Consider the following 16,079-nt stretch of genomic DNA (forward strand, 5'->3'; position numbering starts at 1 on the left):
GCGTCGGAAACCCCCAAAGACGGTTTCTGAAGTCCGATCGTGAAGTCGCCAATGCATATGCACTCGACTACCGAAAACCGGGCAACACCTTCAAGCAGACCTCCACATCTCCACCCGCACGATCAGCAGCCATGCAAGATTGGCTTCTAGGAGAATTAACCACTGCTACCTAAGATTCATGCAACAACCCCTCCTCAAACTACCCTAGAGCGATGGCGTCACCAGCGCCATAGAGCCCAACTTGTCACCCACCGTCATTCGATCCTGTCAAAAAACGCCGAATATTGCCTCGTACGACCTGTGCATGGCCCTTTCTGCGCTGAACTCCATAACTGGAAACTAAAAAAATCAGACGAAAACTACCGCTGCCATCTCCGCAAGCGTCGGCGGGCTTCGGAGAAAATAGCCCAGTTACGGGGGAAGTGAACTCCAAAAAACCACTAGTTCCCAACGTCCAAGTACGAGCATCTGGTTCCGGTCTTAGAACCCAGACAAAGTTCTGCCAGGTAATAAATTAGAAGATGACATTTGATGGTCTGGCAGGAGAAGTCAATGTGATGAGGAAAATTGCGGAATATGTGTGTGCTTTTTTTTTGCTTTCAAGGTTCACGAAGTGGGAAATTTCCCATGGGCAACTGGGGGTTGTGATGCTACGTAAGGCTTACTGCAAGTGGAAGTGGCATACCCCACTTTCACGGTGTCTCTTCGGTCGGATTACACGGTGGTGCCATCTGTCCGGCCCTTGTGGCATCGCAGGGTAGCATTGTTTTGAGAGGAGGGCATCCAGTGATGATGAGATTTGCGACACATAGCTATACCATCAAGGTGGCGATCGTTTCATTGTATCTGGGGTACATGAGTTTATAGTGTGAACTGCTACCTCGCTGACTGGTTGGTAGGGTGTCAACAGCATGCTTGATTGTGAATGTGTCGTGTGACATCATACGTTGAAATGACTACGGTTATTTACCGATGCTTATCCAAATAACAGACGGCGAGCTGATTCTGATTCATGGGCGCGAAATGACTGCTGAAAGTAGCAAGATATCCGCAATATTTTAATAAAGGGAGGTCCTGCGAAGAGCCGCATACGTTCAACATCGCATATGCACCATAGCTGTATGGTGGGTTTGGAGATCGCGTGGCTAATTGCTACTCTGCGTCGGATTACGGATCCAACTGCTATCCGTTCCCAAACTGTTCTACACACTCGCTTGATTACTTAGCGAGATGGCATCTATTTAATTGCAGAGTAAATGCACCTATCTGCTCTACGCATGTGCTTAACCCCCTAGTTTTCAAAATGTGGGTTACATCTTTGCAACATTGTGAATAAGATTTGTTTCCGCGAGGCCATGTTTCAATCGAGTAATACGAGAAACAGTATAATGGAGACGGCGCTGAAGACCCTGCTAGGAATGAGTATCCAGTATATGGTTTTCGATATGATGTTGTAGCGAGTAGTACCATGGGACGCGAGTTTTCGACGCCCAGAGTTTTGGTTTGTCGATGTAAGTGTAATGTTATTACTACAGGTGTGAGGAGATTGGTATCAGTTTTGTGGGATTGAGGGATATATCAAAGGCGAAGCCTCTTGAACTCGATAAGTGACTGAATTTAGGATTTGCCACCCTTGTAAAGTCTCGTGACATGCACTGAGCGTGTATAGATGAGTCAACATTTTAGGGGTGTGAACGAGCCCGAAAGATTAAGGTAATTGAGCAAAAGGTTGTGAGTAAGACTGTTGGTACTTTAGCTAATCTATCAGAACAGCTCAAAGAAATTTACAGTTGTGTTGTGTTCTTACATTCTCTTTTACTTTTCATTTGCTCGGACCTTTGATACGTGGGTTTCGCGTATAGCAATCGCTTCTTCTTTTCTTCTGAGAGCCTAAACTGCCCTTCGCTTTAATGAATAACAGGCTTAAAGGTCGAGTGATAAGGGCTGAAATGTGAAGATCTAGAAAGAGATTCGAGTCTAAGGGTCTTGCTTCTCCAAGTCCCTGACCGGACCGGCTCCACGATTAGGTCAAGAAACAATTCGATAATCATTACAACACGAACAAATACTCGAAACGTGTATGGTCGACTAACTACTCTGGCCGTTAGTTCCGGAACCGTAAATAATATATCTTTTGTACACTTACCCCTCCCACGTTTCTCTACATTGCCATCTCTCAAATCACCTTCTTACCGAAGATCAGCTTCATTGGCCTTGCAACAGGTTCAATACCTCTAGCACATCTCTCAAGAAGCATGAAGAAAAACATCATGATTTTCCTATCCCTCGCCATCCACGCAGGCGCAAAGTGCATACCCATCTACACATGCGTGGACCCCGCTGATCTCCATTGTCAACCCGGCAAAGGTAGTAGATGTAATTGGCACCGGAATATAGACGATACGGGCAGTCCATGTCCGACGAAGCGTTGGAAGTGTTTTGATGGAGAATGCGTTAGTTGACCTGGGATGCTAGCCTCTCTTGTAAAATCTTCTAACAAGCTTTCTAGCATAATATCATAGAAATGCTGAATGGGGAGAAAATCGCCAAGACTTGTTATGTCATGTGCTGCGAGAATGAGTCGGATTCTGAGACTCTGTAAAGGAGTAAAGAGCGAATTTGCAATAATGGTTGAGGCGTTGATGGCGACCCGTTTGTGGATTGGAAATGTTAAGAATTTGTTACTGTTGATTTATTGAACGCTCAGTTGATGGGGGAGACACGGGGTGCAGGACGAGAGTTGCCCTGTCGCTTATCGCAGGGTGGAATACATGCAAGAAATATTTCAATGGATCTGCGTTGATACGCAATTCTGATCTCGAAGCAGTCAAAGTTTCGAAAGTGCTTAGCAGCGATATAAAAGGTTGGCGACTGTAGGATTGAATATGCTTATGCATGGCTCAATCGTTGGGTACCTGCCATATCTGAATACATACGTACTCGCGCCCCCGTTTGTTCATGGTTAATGTTTGCTCATTGAATTAAGAGGACGTCTTTCTATTTTCTGTTTATTTCGAACCAGCAATAGAATTTGATGGCTATGGCACACGTATCGCATAGGTAACAATTGATAGCTGTGATGAATGATGTAAGAATCTTCCATAGCAACGAAAGAGATTCTGGTGAATTGGGAAAACCTTAGGAAGCGTCATTCTTTGTGGAGCAATTGTAGGATTCGATGTAGCCTTGTGATTGATGATAAGCAAGCATACAAACGACGAAGGAAGCTTGATTGTAGACGCTCTCCCGATGAGGAAGATGAAACGATGGCCGGATAATGTTGTCCTATCGTTGCCATGCCGTTTTTCTGATGGAAGGTGCAGGTGCATGTGCATGTGTATTTAGCCAGTGTGATTTAGCAGACTCGCTTGTGGGAAAGAAAGCCAAGACACATGCCAACACATGTAAGTATGTCGAATCATGTAAGGACACTAGTTGGTTCTGAAAGTGGCCTCGCTTTATCTGACGCCGCAAGCTGTCGTGGCTAAGCGTCTAGGAATTAATAATTGCCTAATAACCACTTTACTAACAAGGCCTATAGTCAACTTTGCACGCAGACGCAGGCATACCAAGCCTCCTATTCTCCGGTATAGTGCTTATGTGTGCTGGATATATTTCGGTGACTTGGCTGGAGCATGAGTTTGTGAAATATGTATGGCGTACGTATTGCGGTAATAAGGGCAACAAATCAATCCGAGAGCCATGGACACGGTCATTGCTAGATCTAGATAGCCTCGTCACCAGTGTTTGCAGATTTTGCTCTAGACTGCTGGGAACCAACAAGGGACGGGTTACAAAGACTACTAGGCAGGCAAACAGAGCGGGGCAGCATGTCGTCTATGCGAAGCCGCGTAAGCGAGAGAATAATACGGAGGACACGCATCGAGTCTGCCTCGTGTGGATGGCTGTTGATGGGGGTGCGCCAAGGGGGCTTGGACGGGGCGCCGGCGTTGCTGCTCGGCTATGCCATGGGCCGTGGTGAAACGCAGTGCGACTGTGGATTGCGTCGATGCATCACAGGCCGAATTTCAGGAGGCGTGGGAGGCGAGTGTGCGTGTGGATAGAGGCTCTCAAGCGAATGCGATGAGATGAGTAGGGATGCAAGGGGAGGCGGTAGACATGTCCAACCAGACGACAAGAACGATTCTAGGAGGAAGAGTTCGCCTCAGGCGAGCATGGATGCTATTCATAGCCGTGCGGTGGGGGCACGTGTTCGTCATTGGCAACGGGTTCCCGATGCAAGTGCAGGGGGCGCCCGTACAGCCTCACCGAAGACGCGTATGAGACCCAAAGAGCCATAACCTCGTCGACGCCGCCCGCTGTCGAATCCTCACTGCTGGCTCCTCGCTCCCGTAACCTTGTGTTTAAACAACCAGTCATTGCCAGATCTTGCTGCAGCAGCGGCATGACGCCATGTTAGACGAGAATCTCCCCAGTACGTCGTCTCGCCAATCGCCATATCTCATCTCATCCTATTCCATCCCGCATCCTCTAACCCTGTCCAGCCTTCTTTCTCAAGCCCTCGACGGAAAAGATCAAACACCACGAAGCCTTCTACTTCACCCAGAACGGCTCCGAGGCAGAGGCCCAGTATGCCCTCCACCATGTCGATCCCGCCACCCCAGATGCCAGAAACACCTATGCGGTAGCCTTGTTTGACTCGCGCAATCCCGACATTCTCTATGGCGAGGTCCTCTCTAAGCCAGGATGGTCTCATCCCACCCTGTCCCAGGAAGAGATTCGCAAAAATGGTGGAGTCCCGCCCCCGCCAATGCCCATCTTCCCTACCGAGTTTGCCATCCAGCTGTACAACCCCGATATGCGTGTTGTAGTTAGCCAATCAACGGCCAAATGGAGCAGTACTGTTAGTTGGGAATTCAGCCTGCCCCAAGTTGCATTCAGGACACCGAGCAAATCAGATCTCGACCGCACTATGAATGATCCTAGTGCCGATGTTAACACACCCAGGGTCAAATTTGCGTGGAGGAAAGAAGGCAGGCTGGGCAAGGACATGACGTGCTACATGGTTGGAAAGTCAACAGACCCCACAGGCAAGAAGGCCAAGAAGAGCAAGGAGGGCGACATCGCCGTGGCCATGTTCTCCGGTCTCAAAGAGCTGACAGTCATGGAGCCTAACTTGTACCGCGTCGAGCTCGAAGATTATAAAGGCCTGGAAGTCACACTACTCCTCGGTGCAGCGGTCATTCGTGACTTGTTCTTTAGCGATCTGAACGAACAATTTCACATCAACCGCGTTGGCGCCCGCAAGAACAGTGGAGGACTCCGAACCAGAAAAGGCTCCTCTCCCCTAGAGGCACCAAACGTCACAAAACCAATCATGACTCCAGAACCCCCGCCACCCCCGGCTTACACGCCTTCTTCATCACAATTGCCACCCGAGAAGGCACCACTACCAGATGCTGGAGCCTCACGCCCCAACCACCAACCGCCACCACCCTCATATACAAGCAACAACGCTGCAAAGCGTGCCTCGCTTCCACCTCTTATTACAGGTCAGAATGGTCCGAGCCAACGCCCTCAACTGCAGCGACCCGCACAACCCCCGCGGTTTGCACAGCCACAACAGCCGCCACGACCCGCACAGACCTTGCGACCCACACAACAACGACAACCAGGTCCACGACTGGATCCGCGGTCACAATGGGAAATCGAAGCAGAAACCGCTCGCCTAAAAGCTCAAGTAGAAGCCGAAGAGCGTGAGCAGAAACGGAAAGCTGAGGCGGACCGCAGAGCGCGTCGGAAGCGAGAAGAAGAGCAAGAACGCAAGACTCTGCAATTCCTCGAACAAGAACGGAAACAGAAAGAACGAGAAGAGAAGGAGCGGCAGAGGAAGAAGGCAGAGATTGACAAAGAGACGGAGCGCCTCAAGAAGCAGTTTGGGGACCAGTCAAACTTGTTCCGTCCATCCCCACAACCCCAACGACACTCGGCCCCATTTGTACCAGGCGCAGCGCACCAACGTCCCAGTCCGGCGGCACCTCGACCAGTTCCTGGTCTAGTGCAGCCTCCGCGTGTGCAAGTGCAACCGCCTCGTGTACAAGTGCATGCACCCAGCCAGCAGCGGCCAGCGGTAAACCAAACAAGCTTCCTCAGCAATGGTCTGCCCAAACCCATTGCCAAAGCCAAGAAGAGCTTCTGGGGTCTTCGGTCGCAGAGTGAGTCGAGCGCAGAGAAACTAAAAAAGAAGAAAAGTAGCATGTTTTGATTCAAAAGTGATAGTCATGAGTATTGTATAGGGCCTATTTTTGCCTCCGCTAGATGTATCGGTGTTGATGGCCTGTATGATGTATATACCCCCACCTTGGAGTTTTTCTTTGTTTGCTGGTCAGTTTTCTGCTGGAAATGGCGCATGGGATTATTCGGCGTACTCGTTTTCGGATATGTTCCATTACGTATATGACATGGCTGTTTATCTTGGACAGTATACTTTGATATGACCAAATGCCATCTACGAACTATCTCTAGATTGAGTTTCATACGACTAGATAGCAGGAACTGGAAGCAAAGTGATACCGTGAATAGATAGGAGGTCAGCTATGCAAAAGCGACGACGCTAGCACTAGATACCCGTTCCTATGTACCATACTACTTGGGTCTAGCGTGCCCGGTTCCAGCTCCTCGGCTCAACCGTATCAATCGACACTTCTATCACCTAACACGTCCCCATTCAATCTCACCCAGATACTGAATATGAAATTTAAAATTGAGCCCATCTACATGCTCTTCGCACCGCCTTTCGCCGTCTTCCCCGCACGTCCTTTGCTCGGTCTGTGGCTTGTCTAGGCTAGGTTGTGCCAAGACTAAAACTTGCTCATTGAGCACATTATCCTGGGGTCTGTCTGCAGGGTCGCAGCTATAGCTCGCGCCACAGCATTCTCAGGGCCAGGACAAGTGGTTCGCTACACCGTAGTCTAGATTCCTGAATGTCAGTGTCGACTGTAATTCGTTCAATCCACACAAGTTTCTTGGTGCCCCACGGTGTGAGTGTAAAAGACCTACTGGAAAGAAACACCGCGACTACTTGGCAGCGGGAAGATGGGAAATAGCTCCGCTAGTATTGAAGGAAGAATGGCAAATTGGGCTGAGGACAGCAGGATTGCAGCTTCATGTATAAAGGCCATGGCAGCTGCACGTCAGCTTTCGGTACGCCTGGTGGATACATTAACCTCTGCCTCTCTCGTCTTTCCCCCTGCTTTCACTTCGCTCTCTACTTGGATCCCTTATCTCAATAATACCTGACCCTGATACATTCAATCAAGATGTTGTCAAAAACCCTCTTCGTCGCCGCCGCAATGGTAGCTGGCGTCAATGCTCATTTCCGTCTCCTCGAGCCCTTCTGGCGAGGCAGCTCTTTCGCAGCGCCAGCAAGCCAGTACATCTACCCATGTGCCAACGTCAATGAGACTACCGACGTGTCAAACCGTATGTGTTACTCTTTCTTGAGACGCTGAAGGATAACAATTTACCAAGCATGCAGGCACTGTATGGCCCGTAACTGGCGGCTCTACTCTAATCAACGGTTCCCACGAACACGCCCTCACAGCAATCAACCTCGCCCTCGGCACTAACGTCACAAACTTCAACATCTCGCTCGTCGAAATGTTCAACCAGACCGGCACCGGTCTCTTCTGCCTCAAGGAAACCGGCCGCGCAAACCTCGAGGCCGGGTTCAAGGCCGCTGGCTACTCTGGCTTCGACGACCAGCGCATCAACGGCCTCCTGGGAACCATCCAGGTCATCCAGCTTGGTCACTCCGGAAGCGCACTGTACAACGTAAGTATTTCACATATGATTTAGTGATAAACCCAAGCCCCAGCGATGATCTAACAAATGTGACAGTGCGCCGATATCAGGTTCAACTCGACTGCCCAGCTCCTCTCCGACGACCAATGCCAGAACAGCACCGGCGTCTCTGGTGTCGCGATTACCAATGTGGGATCGGAATCGCAGAATGGCGGTGCCAATGGCACGTCTGGTCAGGCTCCTCAGCCGACGGGTGCGGCTGGGCATATTAGCCCGGCACTTGGTACGGCCGTGTTTGCGGCGGTGTTGGCTTGGGGGCTTTTGTAGAAGTACGGCATTATGTAGTGATTCGACCAGTGTCGGATGGGATTAATTTGGAATGACTTTTTGATGAATGAGAACTGCTGGCTTTTTTGCGTGGCTGACTGGTATCGTTGCTTGACTGGATATATGTATATATATATATACGAACCAATAGCAATGGCTTGTTGGAGTATCGCCTAGGCTTTGGTCTGTAGGGATGATTTCATACATTAACATGCCAGGGGTATCCGCCCAGTCTTATTGTCCGAGAGGGCTCACGTGATATTGCTGATATCCCAAAGCCAGTGAAAACGTGAAAAAGGTTAGAGAATGTACTAGCAGTATTAAAGAACCTCTTCGTGCGCAGTGCTAGGTGTACAAGGGTGTGGGCGTATAGTTAGCATCAATTGTTGGTGCTTGGTTATTTCGAGGACAATATTGTTCAGGGTTATTTGATATAGGAGTATTGGAGAGATGCACAGTTGATACTTTGCTGCATGTTACACTCTGTCAAATCTATCAGTAATGAAGGTAGTATTCAAGTATCGTGATGTTACATCACGTGCATATGGTCTTTCTTTTATCCTAATCTTCCCAAGCCCTGCATAGCTTCTCAGACCGTTCTAGATTAGTGTCCAGAACCACTGTACTCTTTTAGTTAGCATGAATATACACAAAAGACGTGCTTGACTCAAACAAGATCTTTGAGCATCACGTGTGGGCATTCCATTCGCTGCTGTGACTTTGATTGGATCGCTACAAACCCACGTCATGTACTTGTCCCACTCCAGCTGTCAACCTTGTTTCTTCAATCGTACAGCCACGGAGGAGCTGCTCCATTGACTTCGGGGTCACCGAGTAATGTCCAGTCACTAACTGCGTTGCTTGGATCCTACAAGGCGTTTACCGCTCTTTCAATGATACCTTTCTACAAGTCTACAATCTACCTCTGCATAACCGAATGCGTAGGATTCGGCGACGTCACAGCTGCACCTGCATCATCAGGAGATGTCGAGAAAAAATCGAAGTGTCATTCGCTGTCGGCTGGCCTACCGGGAGGTCAGCTCTGCACGATGCACATGCAAGAGCGTTACCAGGCGGGCTAATATCAAAAACGGAGAGCGGCCAGATTGATAGTGCATGCATCCCAATCAACCCCTGCTCTCGGCTTCGCTTCTAGAAAAGATGGCCGGCTTTTTCAAAGAGTTCCCCAATATCCAACGGTGATTGGCTGAAAAGCCCCAAGAGACGGTGAGAAGATATCCTTGCCGCACGGTTGCATGCAACCTGCATCATATCGCTCGTAGGGCTGATCTAGGGCTGACATGTGCGTGAAACTCTTGCCGGCGATCCTTCTGGTGCACGTCGGTATCGTCGCCGTTTCGTTGGTCGCCGTCTTGTCGCTCGCCGAGTTGTACGGTGGAGCTGTTACCGCTACTCAGCCCAGCATGGGTCTGCTAAATATGACCGTGCTACATGGGTTCTTCACATATGCAGGTGCGGGAGGATCGAGAGCAAAATTGTCCCCGGCAGCTTGGAAAGTGTGAGACATTGCCAAAGACTCGGAGTCCAAGGGATCCTGGGGCGACGCTGCCTCCATGATTTCGAACGTCAGCGGCCACCGAAACCATCTGCCGGCTACTCGGCAGCACGGAATTTCGATCTGGGCAGAAAGCATGGCGCTGGATACTCGGCAGGGAAATCTTGTACGAGTTCCTCATATGCCGAAAACTAGACGATAGGAGTACTGCCTCGACATAGCCTCAACGCCAGTGGATGTGCATTTACATGCAGACAGCACCGACACCGAAGTGTCAGCATACAGACTGATGCACGCTCTCTAAGCTACAAGTACCCTCAGTGGATGGGGTGACAGGATATGAGTCGGTCAGGCATTCAGCAGGAGAGGGCCAAAGCGGCTAGCAGCGCTCCGCCCCGAAGGCTAATGTAGCCGCGTGCACTGGCTGGATATGTTCACTCTCCCACAAACAACAACTCTGCCCGTCATTGTGCATCGCCGCATGGCCGTCGGATTCGTGGTCAGCTCGTGGGTACGGCTGAAGACGTCGGGCCAATGCAGTGTCTCCCGACCCCCGTCTCACCTGGCTCTCCGCCCTTTATGACAAGCGGGGACTGTTGTTGCATGGATTCGGGAGCGCCGCATGCAGCTGATTCGCAGCGGCATGTAAGCCAGTCGCACCCTTGTGTCTGCATGCCCCACTTGTTTTCTGACCAGCTCCTAGAATACCTCAACATGCATGGCAGCTTGTGATGCCTCATTTGGGGGCTGAAAGGTACATTATCACTTGAAAATGTTTATAAGCCACCACTCCGCCCCTGATGGACAACATACGCTCCAGCAGGTCTAGCTAGTCCCTGAACACTCAGGTTGTGGTGCTCAATTGACAATGGCATCGAACGGCACGCACAACGACTTTATCAACATTACTACATCACATTCACGTGCGCCCAGCATGGTTCAGGAGGCACCCGCACTCTTGCCGCGTCCGCGGCTACCAGTCAGAAAGCAAGCGCCACAAAAGAATATCGACGATTTCTGGCACAAATTTACCACAAAGCATCCTGGAAAGATCTTCACAATATTACCCGACAACTTGTACGCCAAACGAGCCGCCGCACATACACCAAAAGGATCTATTCCGGGAGTTAACGCACTCGCATCCTACGAAGAAGCCAAGGAGGCTTGTATCAGGAAGGTTGCAAAGATTGTCAAAGAATGCCGCAGACTGAATCAAAAGTACCGAGATCCACATTTCGATATCGAGGCAGACTTCAAACGGTCACAAGCCTTTCCTGATATACCGGCCGACTGCTTGACCGGATTGAACGAAGAAAAAGCAACTTTCTTTCCTCAGTCGGTGAAAAGAGTAGAGGTTTGTTCTTGGGTTGTCTATGTGATGGCTCGTCGCTGATTGTACTAGGATATCTTTGACAACCCACAATTCTATATTGGAGGCGCAACGGCAAATGATGTGCGTCAAGGCAATGACGGCGACTGCTGGTTTATGTCGGCGTTGGCAACTATATCCAACAAAGAGGGATTGATTCAACGAGTGTGCGTCGCTCGTGATGAAAAGGTTGGCGTGTATGGCTTTGTCTTCCATCGAGGTAAATAACCATCAAGATCCGATGTCTGCATACGAGCTAACGGCATCCAGATGGCGAGTGGATTTCTGAAGTCATTGACGACAAGTTATATCTCATCAAAGAAGATTTTGACGAAGCAAAGCTCGAGCGTCATCATTGGCTAGAGCTACAAAACCGCAAGAGTCCCGAGGAGGAATACCGCACAGTCATGCAAACTGGTTCCAGGGCTCTTTACTTTGCACAGTGCAGTGATCCCAACGAAACATGGCTTCCGCTGCTTGAGAAGGCTTTTGCCAAAGCTCACGGAGACTACAGCGCCATAGATGGAGGGTTCGTTGGTGAGGGTATCGAAGACCTCACCGGAGGGGTGACTTCGGAGATATTCACCACTGATATCCTTGACAAGGACCAGTTCTGGCGAGAGGAACTTATGAACGTCAACAAGACCTTCCTTTTCGGATGCGGCCAGATGGGCGGCATCTATGGCTCACGCAAAGGCATTCAAGAGAAGCACGCATACTCTGTCATGGAAGCTCGGGAAATCGACGGCCAGCGCTTGTTGAAGCTGCGCAACCCCTGGGGCCGGACAGAATGGACTGGACCTTGGAGTGATGGGTCTGAAGAATGGACCCCTGAGTGGATGCAGAAACTGAACCACAAATTCGGTGATGATGGCGTCTTCTGGATCTCGTACAAGGACCTACTTCGCACCTACCAACACTTTGACCGTACACGACTCTTTGGCCCAGAGTGGACGGTTTCGCAGCAATGGACCAGTGTGAACGTCCCTTGGAGCGTCGACTACCTGGACACCAAGTTCAAGATACATCTGGCCAAGGGCGGCCCGGTAGTGATTGTACTCAGCCAACTGGACGATCGCTACTACCAGGGTCTTGAGGGACAGTATGAGTTCCATCTTCAGTTCCGCCTCCACAAAGACGATGAAGAGGAATATATAGTCCGCAGCAACGGAACGTACTACATGAAGCGCTCAGTCTCGACAGAACTCGAGCTCGAAGCTGGCAACTATACCGTCTTGCTGAAGATCAAGGCCACAAGGATTCCCGAGAATCCAACACCGGACGAGGTCATTAGGACGACCTGCACCAAGCGTCGTGAGAAACTTCTATCCATTGGACTGTCTTACGATCTTGCTCATGCCAAAGGTCAGTTCAGAGAGCAGGAGAAGGAGAAGCTGGCGCGTGAAAAAGAAGAGCGCATTGAGCGCAAAAAGGCTGAGATGAAACGAACACACGAACGTCAGAAGAGGATGCGCAAGCGAGAGGCGCTCCGTGACCAGAAGAAGGCCGCCAAGCAGACACATCGAGTGAATCGTTCCGGCGACATCCAAGAAGTCGAAAGGAAACTGCGAGTTCTTCGCGGTCTCGGCATCAACGCCGAGGAAGAACCCAGAACATCTGGAGATGAAGAATCGAAGCCCATGCATCAAGTCGTCACCAGACATCATCGTGCTTCTAGCACCGGCGCTATCCGTGAACGAGCAGACAGCACTGGCGGAAGCTTCAGCGGCCGAGGCGGCTACAACAAGGGCAGAGATGGATACAATGCTGCGCTGCCTGGTGCCCTTCAAGGACGAGGCGGCTACAATCACAGCCCGCAAGCATCGCCTGGTCTCCACAAAGAGGGCTTCCAAGGACGAGGAGGTTACAATCAGAATATGCCCGGGGAATTCCAAGGAAGAGGCGGATACAATCAGAACATGCCAGGCGAGCTTCAAGGGAGAGGGGGCTATAACCAAAACATGCCAGGCGAACTTCAAGGAAGAGGGGGCTACAACCAAAACATGCCGGGTGAGCTACAAGGCAGGGGCGGCTACAATGCAGAGCTTCCTGGTGCGTATCAAGGGCGTGATGGCTACAATGGCCGCGATGGATACAACGAGGTGCAATTGACGGAATCGCCTTTACCTACACCCATGCCTACGCCAGCAGCTACAATGATGGACGATTTCCATCCACAGCGAACACATAGCCCCCGACACTCTCCGGCTGGATCGCGACGTGCAACACTCGCGCCTATTCCCGGTGTGCGACCTGGTATCCAGGTCAGTCCCGGACTTAGCACAGGCGAGTTCTCTCACAGGGCTCAAGATGGATTTGGATATCCCAACGACACTTCTGACGACTCGTCCTGGGACTCTGAGATTGACGGTCCCTGCTCGCTCGACTCTAGTATCTGCGAGGGCGAAGACGAGAACGAATTCTCCGAGCAGAGGCCACGGTACGTCTGGTACAATGGTATGCGCTATCCTTACATCGAAGAGGTGGATGAGTTTGAGCGGGATCCATGGAACGCAGTCTGTGTCGTTGGTCTGCGTGTCTTTAGCAAGGACAACACAGACGTCACTATTGAGGTGCACAATGGCGAGGGTGAACGTGCGAAGAAGAGCGATGGTGATGATTCGAGTATCATTAGCATGGCCACTGTCCGACGAAAGGAAAAGGAGCTTGATGTCGACGACAGCGCGGCTGATGCTACCAGTCCGTTACGTAAGAAGAATACGGGACTAGATGATGAGCTCAAGTCTCGTGCGATGGAACGAGAATTAGTCGGTCAAGTTGGCTCTGCACCTGCAGGTCTGGAGCTAAATCGGCAGGGTACTTTGAGTTGAGCTGGCTGTTGGGAATGACTACGGAGTGGCGTTATGGTTCAAATTGATCAGGGATGAATTCTGTCTGTTATAGAGGGTTTCCTTTTCCGCGCAGGACGCGGTTTTGTACGAACAGGGGTTGGCGGGGAAAGGCGTTTATTCATGTTGGCAATATACATTTGGTTTGTCCCAGTAAACTTAATCTTTGCATGGTTGCTCACAAGTGATTTCCATGTGCTGACCATGTGGAGCTAAAAAAGGTCGTTGCCAGCACGCTACAACCCCTCTCTTCCCGCCCCACCCCACCACTGACCCTGCATTTCGCTCTACGTCAATCATCAGCCCAACATGTGCGCCCAGTAATCCAGTTCTACCCTTGTGACGTTCATTCTCACCTCTACTTTCACCTTCTTCTTCTTCTCCTCTTTCTTCTCCTCAGTTCCCTCGTCATTTTCCATTCATGAAGTAGTTTCCCCGCGGCTGTTGGACACAGTCATCTCGTTCTTTGAGCATCGCATGCGTCATCGGTGTTGTAGCCCTGTTGCGACTCTGCGCTGAGACCGAGAAACACTTTGCGCCTTGTCGCCGTCCTCGTCCTGCAACATGGAGAGTAATCTTTCTGCCGCCCGAGCATCCCGTCGTTTCCTCGACGAGCGCATTCGCAACGACTGGGATTACCCGGATCCGGCGGTTGAGTGGTCAGCGTCTGACGAGCAAGTACGCGATGCCGTTGATTTCCGCGAACGATACTATGGCGAGTCTGAGTCTGGGGACTCGGACAACGAGGACCAAGATGGCGCGCCATACAAGTTTGATAACCCGGAGAGCATCGGTGACGCGGTTGCACATACCCGCGAGGCGCGCAAGAGACGGCGTAGGGAGCGCATGGAGCGTGAGATGAAGGAAAACGAAGGCTTGCGTATCTGGGTAGAGCGAAGAGACGTATGGACAGGCGCAGCGAGCGTCAAGAAATACGGCACAGGTCGGCAGAGAAATCGACCGTCATCTGCAGCAGGCTATTCGTCTGAAGAACCTACTACAACTCCAGCAGGTTCCGAATCGCAGTCTGCCACGAGCGCAGCAGCACCAGAAACGTATGACCTCGTACCTGTTGCACCCCGCCTCCTCGACCAGAACCCCATCCGCGCTTCCATTACCCCGTCAGCGTATTCCGACATTTACCAGAAAATCGTCGTCTCATCTCGCACCCCCTCTGTCCCCATCAACCTCGCAGACATGACAAAGGCGTTGGTCCAGGGCTGGAAAGACGCCGACGAATGGCCTCCGCGCGTTGCAGCAGTAGATCCTCTTGCCGGCAAGAAGCGCGTCATTACTGGTCCTCCATCCAACGGAAACCATGGCGGCTTTATTGCGAGGCATCCGCACCTGGAAAAGGGGGTCGATGGCATGAAGCGGATTTTACATCTTAATGTACAACACAATCATGAAAACGATCATGCGCAAGGGGGGAAAGACGGGTGAGAGTTTGGGCGTTGGCTTGATGGGTCGGAGGGGGTTGATGTGAGGAGCCCTCTCTTTTTCCTCCATTTCGCACTCCGAGCGAAGAATAATCATGGACTTTCTTCTTCGCTGTTCGAAATCCCGTTTTCAATTTCAGAAGCAAGTGTAGCTGAAGTATTTCCCGTTAGTGTCAACTCGGAGCATAGCACAGGGAGTGTTGTATGTTGTAGCAAAGGTCCGCCGTTTTCCTTTTTTTTCTTACATAACGAGGACATGCAGGATTTACCGGTATACCCCCATGAAATGTTATTTCCATCACCATTTTTTTTCCATTTTTTTTACTGCGATTCGAAAGCGGGGGAGTTGACAGAGTAGGAGTAAACAAGAAAGCCCCGAATAACATGTACGAACCATTTTTTTCCAAAAGGCCCAATACAAAACATAGTAGCGTACTACCCACATTTCTCCACTCCTACTACGTCTCCATATCAAGCATGTGCCACAAAGCAACCATAGTACCACCCATGTTCCATTTCCCCCCCGCGGAGACTCCCATCGGCCCATCGGCCGCCGCCCCGGACACCCACCCTCTCAAGCAAACTCCACTCCCCTCTCTTTTTCCCCCCCAATGACACCACTCCATACAGCTAGAGCCAGTAGACAAATGACATCCAAACCCCTGTACCCCCGCCATTTAAGCGGTCAATAAAAAAAACCCTCCCTCCCCTCCCCAACCAAATGATCCCTGAGCCTAGTACTAGTCTAGTAACCACCAGCCCCAGTTTTGCGCTCGATAGATGATGTCCCTTCGTACGAGGGGGAGTCGGAGCTT

At 50.7% G+C, this 16,079-nt stretch overlaps 6 protein-coding genes across 6 annotated transcripts; all 6 read left to right on the forward strand.

The window, feature by feature from the left end:
• Nucleotides 1-2,156: 2,156 nt before the first annotated feature.
• COCMIDRAFT_104564 (uncharacterized protein) lies at nt 2,157-2,602 on the forward strand (the record flags this gene model as incomplete). Its single annotated transcript, XM_007693249.1, has 2 exons — nt 2,157-2,453; nt 2,510-2,602. Coding segments are annotated over 2 exons (390 nt in total), but the record flags the coding sequence as incomplete, so codon positions are not given.
• A 1,811-nt stretch (nt 2,603-4,413) lies between these two features.
• On the forward strand, nt 4,414-6,226 carry COCMIDRAFT_104528 (uncharacterized protein; the record flags this gene model as incomplete). Its single annotated transcript, XM_007693250.1, has 2 exons — nt 4,414-4,435; nt 4,506-6,226. The coding sequence occupies 2 exons, from the start codon at nt 4,414-4,416 to the stop codon at nt 6,224-6,226; spliced, it is 1,743 nt and encodes a 580-aa protein (XP_007691440.1).
• A 1,054-nt stretch (nt 6,227-7,280) lies between these two features.
• COCMIDRAFT_104530 (uncharacterized protein) lies at nt 7,281-8,091 on the forward strand (the record flags this gene model as incomplete). The annotated part of the gene is made up of 3 exons (XM_007693251.1): nt 7,281-7,443; nt 7,499-7,794; nt 7,861-8,091. 3 exons carry the CDS (start codon nt 7,281-7,283, stop codon nt 8,089-8,091), a joined length of 690 nt encoding a protein of 229 aa, XP_007691441.1.
• A 1,301-nt stretch (nt 8,092-9,392) lies between these two features.
• Nucleotides 9,393-9,911, forward strand: COCMIDRAFT_104546 (uncharacterized protein; the record flags this gene model as incomplete). The annotated part of the gene is made up of 3 exons (XM_007693252.1): nt 9,393-9,547; nt 9,683-9,773; nt 9,810-9,911. 3 exons carry the CDS (start codon nt 9,393-9,395, stop codon nt 9,909-9,911), a joined length of 348 nt encoding a protein of 115 aa, XP_007691442.1.
• Nucleotides 9,912-10,475: 564 nt separating this feature from the next.
• On the forward strand, nt 10,476-13,807 carry COCMIDRAFT_29275 (uncharacterized protein; the record flags this gene model as incomplete). Its single annotated transcript, XM_007693240.1, has 3 exons — nt 10,476-10,961; nt 11,010-11,196; nt 11,247-13,807. The coding sequence occupies 3 exons, from the start codon at nt 10,476-10,478 to the stop codon at nt 13,805-13,807; spliced, it is 3,234 nt and encodes a 1,077-aa protein (XP_007691430.1).
• Nucleotides 13,808-14,389: 582 nt separating this feature from the next.
• On the forward strand, nt 14,390-15,268 carry COCMIDRAFT_8323 (uncharacterized protein; the record flags this gene model as incomplete). The annotated part of the gene is made up of 1 exon (XM_007693237.1): nt 14,390-15,268. One exon carries the CDS (start codon nt 14,390-14,392, stop codon nt 15,266-15,268), a length of 879 nt encoding a protein of 292 aa, XP_007691427.1.
• Between the last annotated feature and the right edge of the window lie 811 nt (nt 15,269-16,079).

Source organism: Bipolaris oryzae, assembly GCF_000523455.1.
Source record: "Bipolaris oryzae ATCC 44560 unplaced genomic scaffold scaffold_157, whole genome shotgun sequence".
NCBI lineage: Eukaryota > Fungi > Ascomycota > Dothideomycetes > Pleosporales > Pleosporaceae > Bipolaris > Bipolaris oryzae.